The following is an 8,969-nucleotide window of genomic DNA, read 5'->3' as shown; positions in this document are numbered from 1 at the left end:
CCAGTTATGTTGCTGAAAGACTCAATTCCAGGGAAAAATCCTCTGTCCTGGGCATATCAGGACAACTGGTCACCCAGGACCAAAACTGACTGATGCTTCCTTAGTCCCAGGGAACTGCCTCTGCTTCAACCCACCTGCTTTAGTCCTGCTTTGCCATATGGAAGAGATTGTGCCAACATCCTCCACCCAAGTGTCTTTGATAGTACTGGGATACACACATGGGTAGGGTGCTACAGAGAGAGATGCCTGTGGTTGTCTTGATTCAGGATTTGTGGGTAAACAGACTCAGCACGGATTCAGTTCCTCACTGTGAACATATCAGCATCATGCCCCTCCCCAGGGACACTTCCCAATCTGCATACACCCAAGGGACAAAGCTGGGGAGGGACAACTGCTCTGACTCCCCAGGTCAGCAGGAAATATATCACATGATCAGATTGTGATGGAAGCAGGAATGATGCTGATGATGTGACTGCCTTCCTTGGATCTGAAAAAGATTTATATGAGTTATTTTCAATTAGGAAACAGATTCAACACTTAATTTCTAAAGATTCATGACATTTAGGGAACAACTTCCTCCATGACAACTCCCCCAGTGACTCTGGAAGACAACGTAAACAACAACAAGCAAAGTCCTGCTCATTGGTCCAAATTTGGGGGGGTCAGTGTATAAAAGCCCCAGAAAAGAAGGAGTCGTCAGATTCTTGAAAACTCACCTCTGAACAGGAGCCCACCCTCCACCCCTGACACCATGACCCACTCCTGCTGCTCCCCTTGCTGCCAGCCTACCTGCTGCAGGACCACCTGCTGCCAGCCCACCTGCAGTGGGTCCAGCTGTTGTGAGTCCAGCTGCTGCCAGCCCTGCTGCCCCCAAACTCGCTGTCAAGTCACCTGCTGCAGGACCACCTGCTACCAACCAGCTTGTGTGACCAGCTGCCGCCCTTCCTGCTGCAGCGCTCCCTGCTGCCAGCCCACCTGCTCTGAGCCCAGCTGCGGTGGTCAAACCTGCAGTGGGTCCAGCTGCTGCCAGCCTTGCTGCCCCCAAACTCGCTGTCAAGTCACCTGCTGCAAGACCACCTGCTACCAACCAACCTGTGTGACCAGCTGCTGCCGCCCTTCCTGCTGCAGCGCTCCTTTCTGCCAGCCCACCTGCTCTGAGTCCAGCTGCTGTGGACAAACCTGCAGTCAGTCCAGCTGCTGCCAGCCTTGCTGCCCCTCAACTTGCTGTCAGACCATCTGCTGCCAGCCAGCTTGCTCTGAACCCGTGTACTGCCGGAGAACCTGCTACCACCCCACCTGCGTTTGCCTGCCTTGTTGCCAAGCCCAGAGCTGCGGATCCAGCTGCTGCCAGCCTTCCTGCTGCTGATCACCCCACCAAAGAACCACCGTCTGCACAAACCAATCTTTTTATGGCCTTGCCATTCCTAGGACACATTTACTGCCCAAGGTTGCTGAAAGCCAGCATGCTATCACTAAATTTCTGTTACTCATCTGACTGTTGAAAAGCTTGTGAACAAGCTTGATGGAGTGCAGAGGACTTCCCCCAATTCTCCTCCTCCTGGTGTCTGTGGACCATGTGCCAGATCCTTGCATCCTCCATCCGGAGTCATGATCTGCTTTGACCTGAAGTCAGAATCTTTACCCTCTTCCTCTAAGTAACTTAGAAAAACAAATCCCCACAACTTTCACATGGATTTCTGCAATTGTTGAATAATCTTCAGAATCATGTTTTTCTTTTCAATGTACTCATGGCTCTTGTACCCTGCTTTCTTCTTTTCGTGATCACTTCGGTCTCTCTAGATGGAGGGGGTCTTACCTATATTTCATAATAAATCCTGTACCTTTATTCACCCTCACTTGTGTTTTGTTTCATTGTACAGCATTCCTGACATAAGGACCTATATACATAGTGCATATCATATGCTTTATCCATTCTGAGCCTCATAACAACGTCCCTCAAGTTATAGTCTCCATTTTTCAGATGAGAAAATTTCACTGTGTAACATTACGTAGCTGAAAATGGACGTACTCAGAGAAAGACTAGGTCTTCTGCTTCTGCTCAACGGCACTTACATTTACATATCAAGACAAGTAGAGATGAAAGTAGGACTGAGCACCAGCAAGATGTGCTCTTGGGTTTCTTCTTTAATGGTGGAAGAAGTAGTCTTTCATATATGCAGATAACTTTTGTGTTTACAAAGTTCTTCCCAAATCAGTGTCCCACATCTCAGCGAGCAGCAGCTGAGTTTCAGGCAGAGGAGCAATGGCTGCGTTTAAGGGCTCTCATGAATGCAGAGAAACTTCCTTTGTCTCAGGCTCTGATCAACCCCTCATGCAATTCGTCTGCATCAGATAATTTTGAGCATCCATTGTGTCCTCACGAGAGAAAGGCTCATTTATCTGGACTTGTTCTTTGGTATCATGTAAATCAAATTCTCGTAGAGCTTCCTTCTCCCGAGTAAGTTTTTAGAGCAAAAAGGAATTAAGTAATTCCCTGCAAAACATAGACTCTGTATTGTGCTCACCGCCCCAACTTGCTTCAGTGTGATGTGGTGAGTTTTAATGAGGGATGTTATCATATTAAGGGCTCAACATCTGTCTCTGCTACTGACTAACTGCACATCCAGCAGAGGCAACCGTGGTGGTTCCATGCAAAACCTCTATCCCTGCCACCAGGGCTGCTTTGCTCGTGGGCTATTGTGCAAGTACTACAGCGCCTGAGGAGGGAGACAGGATGAGTTGCCCAAACTCCTAGTTGTCCAGTGCCTTGTAACTGGTGGATACCCTCTGGGCATCGTTGATTTGGGACACAGAGAGGGAACACATTCTGTCCACACACTTAGTTCTATCTACATGATTCTTCTCCCAATCTCTGTGCCTCTAACCTTTCCATCTTGCTGCTTTCAGGTCTCAGACCAATCAACCAACTTTTCCACCACTTGCCAATAGCCCATGAACATCATTTCCTCAGTCCACTTTTCTTCCAAACCAAATATATAACCATGTGTACTGCTCCCAGTTCTTTTTGCGGGGAGTATTTCCGCTTTCCTCTGCCTTTTCAGACCAGAAGTTGCTAACCCGTTGTAAAAGTTCTGTATGGGTCATGACAGCTGCTTGTGGGGCTATCAATTGATAAAGTTTAAGATATTCCATGATAATATACCATATTCCATTAGGTTTCTGCAGGAATCAAGTATAGTTGTAATGAAATCACTTCTCCTTTAGTCATTTAGATCAGCACTAAACTCTGGATGTGTTATAGCTTCTTGTGAGTACCTTGGTCTGGCGGTTTAACTTGTAAATTTGAGGTATCATTTAAGTTAAGTCAGGGATACAGGTGTAAACAAAAGAGGCAAATCCCAGATAATTGAGGAAATTCTGTGAGATAAAGACACGTAAGCTAAAGGAAATCAAATCAGAATTTTCAGGAAAAAGAGAAGAAAGTAGGAAGAAGGAAAGAAGAAGGAAGAATGCACGATTCAAATGGTAATTCTTCCCATCCATTCCCCATGTTGGAAAGTTTAGTAATTCAGCAAAGAATTCCAGATGTATCCTCTGGGAAGATCACACTCTCTGTCACATCTAGTGTGTTAAGTAACCCAAAGCACCTTAATATCTCTTAAGAAGATGGCTGTTATCAAAACTTCTTATTTTTCTCCTAGAGCTGTAATAGCCCTTGTACTGCTGGGTGCCTTCACTATTCCCTTTACTATTCAGTTTTTCATCTGAAGATCCAGGTTCCCTCCATTTGGGAACCAACCGAATGCCCATCTTGACTTTGAATCATGCATCCTTCCTTCTCCTTTTCTTTTCTTTTTCCTCAAAGTTCTGATTTTGATTTCCTTTAGTTTATGTGTCTTTATCTCATAGAATTTGGGAAATTGTTCTTTCCTTTTTTGGCCTAAAGATTATGATTGGGTCAAAGGTTACAGGCTTATTGCATGGTTAACTTCAATTCTCAGGACTCTACAAATTTATCTTCCTTTAACAATGTCCAGATCAGGAGACCAAATTGCCTCAAAGTTTGGTAGCCCAGAAAGCATGGCCTGAGGTTGTGAGCTTTGCAAGGGTGATTCTTAACTCAAGTTTCTGTTGCGATGAACGAAATGATAACAGGATGCCAAATCCATGACACCAAAGAACAGGTTCCTCCAGACAAGGGTAGGGCCAGGAATACCAATGACCCTCACATTGCTTGTTGGTGACAAATTGCACCAGTGGTGGACTAGAACCCAAAGAAGGTATAAGGGCTCCCTTTGTTGACTAAAACTCTTAAAGGCAGTCATTATTGGTCATAAAGTTGGGAAGAATATTTGAGAAGAGCTTTGTAGGCAGAAAAGGCTTCTGTATATGAAAGATATAATTATTTCCATCATCAGAGAAGCAACTCAAAATGCACACTTTCTCTGTGCCCAATAACCAATGTTACCTCTACTTGCAAAAGAAGTGTATAAAGTGCCCTCAACCTGGAACCAAAAGACTGGTGCATACGACCTGCTTCTGTCAGTTACCAGTTGTATGGCAAACCATTTTTTGATCATTAAAATGAGAATGATAAAGGAATGCTAATCTTTGCTCCATCTAACTTGTGGGGTCATTGTGAGACTCGAATGAGATAATAAATAAAAAATGAAACTTGAAAGCAAGGCTTCATAAAGGAAGTACTATAAACAAACAGACAAATAAAACACATACGATAGGAGAACACAGATTTCCTTAGAAAAGAACAAGTGGAAAGACAATTCGAGTGATTGTGAAGAGTCGAGTCACCTGGCAGAAGTTACTAAATTTAATGGGTATATCTAAAAAGACGATCAATACCAATCATTGTGGAGAGTTAAATATGCAGTCATAAGAATCTGTTTAACTGCCATAGACACAAAAGGTGATGATCATTTTGCTGAGCCTGAGACTGTGAATCCGTGTCAAATTCAGATGGAGCTGACGAGCATTTGCTGCAATGATCAGAAGGAAATGAAGAAGAAGAAAATCAAAGTGAAGTAGGCTGCATCCTCTCGGTAGACTCATAAGCCTTGTAGAAAAGGATGACAACCAAGCTCAGTGGCAGCATGTTGTTTCTCAGCAGAGCTTAGGGAGCAAGTTTCTCCCAGGAAGAGTAACTTTGGCAAAATGGTCTAGGAAATATGTCTCTAGTGGGTGGTGGGTCTGCAGCAAGTGGATTAGCAGCAGGAAGGCTGGCAGCAGCTGGGCACACAGCAAGGGCTGCAGCAGCAGCTGGGCTGGCAGCAGGTGGTCTGACAGTAGCCAGGGAGGCAGCAAGGGTGGCAGCAGCTGGATCCGCAGCTCTGGGCTTGGCACCATGGTCAATACTAAAGGCTAACTCTGCATCAGAGTCCTGCCACAATCAGAATGTCTGATAATTTCTCTTTAAACATGATAAATAGCAAGAAAATAAGCCAAGACATGGTAACGACAGCTCCTCAGCAGGGCATAAACAGGATTTGAGAGAAGGATTTAAGAATCTCACTCTCCTGGAAACCCACCCGGGACCTCCACCCCCTCACACCACGGCCAGCTCTCGTTGTAGCTCCCTCTGCTCTGAGCAGGGCAGTGGCCAAGGCCTCTGCCAGGAGACCTGCTGCCGCCCAGCTGCTGCCAGACCACCTGCCGCAGGAAGACCTGATGCCGCCTCAGCTGCTGTGCGTCCCCCTGCTGCTGCGCTAGCTGCCGCATTTCTAGCTGCTGCCACCCCTTCTGCTACAGTTCCAGCTGCTGCCATCCATTCTGTGGCCGAACACCTCCAGCTGTCACAGCTGCTGCCACCCTCCAGTCTGCGGCGGATCCCCTTGTTGTTGAACTTCATTCCTCACCCCCAGCCCTGAGTCAACCACCGTGAGTCCAGCATCAGCCTTGTTCTCACTTCCTTTGTCCATGTCAACTGGCCTTGCTCCGATGTGTCACTGCTTATTCATCCCATCAGTCATGACGCCCAGCAACCGCTTAAAAAGCAACAATTTAAACTAAATACAACTGCTTAAAAAGCAACAATTTAAACTAAATACAGCTGCTTAAAAAGCAACAATTTAAACTAAATACCACACAAAAACACCAAGTTCTATGGCTATTACCTTGGCGTTCAGTCAGATGGCCAAATGTCTACACTACTTTGTGGGCACAGGTTCCAATTCCTATGATTGCTGTGCATGGCTTGGCCTTCCCAATGGATTTGTCATAAAATAGCTATGTCTTGACAATTACTTACTCTCTTTGTATCTGAAACATTTGTGGCCCTTAATTATTTTTTAGTGTTGATTATGAACTGGAGATAAGTTTGTGTTTCCGTCATGCAAACAAAGAAAACTGATTTTGTGTAGGATCAAAGCCTACATCAGAGCAAATGCCAAATAATTAGTTTTGTCTCAAATCAGATTGCCCCCCATGGCTGCCATCAAGTTAACTGAGAGAAAACAAGAACGCCCTCTTTCCTATAATTGAATTATGGATCACCTAGCAAGGTCCTTGTGCTATTGGGCTCTGAGAAGCACATAAGTTGATGGAGACCTGGTTCCCATCCCTCAGGTAACCGACAGTGAAATCTTGGATTTAATAGGAAGATAGATGTCAGATAGAGTATATTGATAATATTGGTGAGAAAAAGGAATCATTTTATTGGAAGAGGGTAATATATAAGGATTGATTACTGGAAATTGTGTCATGTGAAAATTCAGGGGAAGGTTTACAGCTCACAGACACACAAGACAAGACAAAGTGAAGGAGAGGATCAGATGAAAGCAGAGTATTCATGTTCTTACAAAGATAATTGTTATATACAAAGTACCAAAAAGCATGATACTCACTTGCAGGAGCAGGGGACTCTCCTAGCTGTCTCTTTGCCTTCAGACAGAGAAGCAACCATCTCTACACAAAAAAATCACCATAGAACTGGGGCCCAATTAGATCGGAATCCTAAGCCTACAGTGCCTGGACTTGTCTTGACTGGAATAGTGACCTCTCGTTGATGCGTTAATCATGTCTTCATTATATTAACTTTCCGGTTGTCATAAGCACTTTGAGCTACATTGGAACTAAGTGCAAAATACTATTATGAATGCAAGGAAAAATGATAAAACCACAGTTGTAGCAGGAGAGACTTTAACAAACCATTTCAACATGGTCATTAGAAAGAGAAAATAAAGAAGGATATAGAGGATTTGAGTAGGACCATTGTCAATTTAGGTTTAATTGATATTTATATGCTCTCTTATGTTTAACAAATTGTTTCCATAATTTTCATATACACCCAGAAGATTCACAAAACATACAGGCTACAAAGAAAATCTTAATACCAGAAATAACATAAGTCTTTTTCTCTTACCAAAATGCGGTGAAATTAGACTCAATAACTGGAAAACAGCAGAAACAAACATGTTCTTGTGGCTTTCCTTCCTTCCCTATTTCTCTCCTTCCTGAATAATTCAGACTAGAAGGCAAGGTGGTGTCTGTATTGGATACGGATGGCCTGTTTTTCCTTAAAAGTGTACTTAATTTTTTTTATGGAAATAATTCTAAAGTTAGAGAACTTGTGAGAGTAGTGAAGAGAGCGTTCATTTCAGGACGAAATGATGCTCCATCACTGCTAAACACCTTTTCTCCTACGTCAAGGACATTCTCCTCCATGACCACAATACAATTCAGTCTGACTTTTCTCTTACAAAGAATGCTGCAAACAACATCTTGAATTTATGTCCCGGAGCACATGGATAAGTGTACCTGTTGAATACATTTCCAGAAGTGAAATTGCTCAATCAAAGGTAATGCACATTTAAAAATCCTATAAAAACTGTTAAATTAGGCTATAAAGAAATTGGTCCAATTTAGACCCCTGCCATCTGTGTATGAGAATGTCTGCTTCCATAGAACCTCAGCAACTTGTTAAAACTTTCAAAGTAAAAATTTTATATTTGTCATTCTAAACTATTCACTGTTGTATCTCCAAAGCATAGGGCAGGACCTGGCACACAGTAGGTGTTCTATAGACGATTTGATAATTGGATAAACTGGTCAAATAAAACGTTTTAAATTGTAAGTGAGACAGAACATATTTCAATAGCTTAAAAGCCATTTGTATTTCTTTTTCAGTGAAATGACTATTTGGTTGTTGGCCTTTTTTCTTACTGAGTTATAAGAGATATTCATGCATTCAGGAAATCAGCTCTTTTCTCTTATATTAGTTAAGATATTTATTATTTATTCCCAGTTGGCTCTTAAGCTTTTCGGTTTTGTTTGAGGCTTAAAAAACCAGGTAGGCATTTAAATGTTTCTGTTGTACAATTTTTCAGTCTTTACCTTTATTGCTATTGACTCTTCACTTCAAATGTTTCAAGAAAAATTCTTCCAAGTGTTCTGGTGTGCTCACGCCTTGTGTTTCTCAAGAGTCTTTAGAAAACAGACACACTGTCCCAGTTGAGGGCTGGTGTGAGAAAAAACATTAAAGACAATACCTAGAGTGTTGAGTTCCAAATGATGTGTCACATGGCAACCAAACTAGTGAGGAAGCTGAGGACTCCTTGAAATTAGATGATACACAGAAGGAAGAAGACAAGAGTGACTCAGGAGGAATGACTGGATTGGAAGCACCCTACCTCAGAGGAAGGAAAAAATGCATTCTATCCAACTTTATATAGATTCCCTACAGTTAACTAATTTGCTAATTGCCTATCTATTAAGATAAACAATAACAAAGAAATAGCCCTCAACCTGGTGACAGCAGCCCCTCAGCTGGGTATAAAAGTGGACATGGGATAAGGAGTCTCCCACATTTGGGAAACTCACTCTCCTGGAAACCCAGCCAGAACCTCCACCCTCTGACACCATGGTCAGCTCCTGTTGTGGCTCTGTCTGCTCTGACCAGGGCTGTGGCCTGGAGACCTGTTGCCGCCCCAGCTGCTGCCAGACCACCTGCTGCCGCCCCAGCTGTGGAGTGTCCAGCTGCCTGCGCCCAGTCTGCT

At 43.5% G+C, this 8,969-nt stretch overlaps 2 protein-coding genes across 2 annotated transcripts in view; both read left to right on the top strand.

Moving 5' to 3' along the window:
• The first annotated feature begins 701 nt into the window (after positions 1-701).
• LOC124247656 (keratin-associated protein 9-3-like) lies at positions 702-1,856 on the top strand. The gene has a single exon (XM_046677168.1). The coding sequence runs from the start codon at positions 752-754 to the stop codon at positions 1,364-1,366; it is 615 nt and encodes a 204-aa protein (XP_046533124.1). The 5' UTR covers positions 702-751; the 3' UTR covers positions 1,367-1,856.
• A 6,916-nt stretch (positions 1,857-8,772) lies between these two features.
• LOC124247662 (keratin-associated protein 4-2-like) overlaps positions 8,773-8,969 on the top strand; it is a 654-nt gene continuing 457 nt past the window's right edge. The window contains 2 exon segments of the mRNA XM_046677175.1: positions 8,773-8,966; position 8,969. The exon segment at position 8,969 is cut by the window's right edge and continues 457 nt beyond it. Of these exon segments, the coding sequence (XP_046533131.1) occupies positions 8,834-8,966; position 8,969 (134 nt within the window). The 5' untranslated portion in view covers positions 8,773-8,833.

Source organism: Equus quagga, chromosome 11, assembly GCF_021613505.1.
Source record: "Equus quagga isolate Etosha38 chromosome 11, UCLA_HA_Equagga_1.0, whole genome shotgun sequence".
Classification (NCBI taxonomy): domain Eukaryota; kingdom Metazoa; phylum Chordata; class Mammalia; order Perissodactyla; family Equidae; genus Equus; species Equus quagga.
Note: the sequence above shows the minus strand (reverse complement) of the source record. Positions and strands in the feature narration are given on the sequence as shown.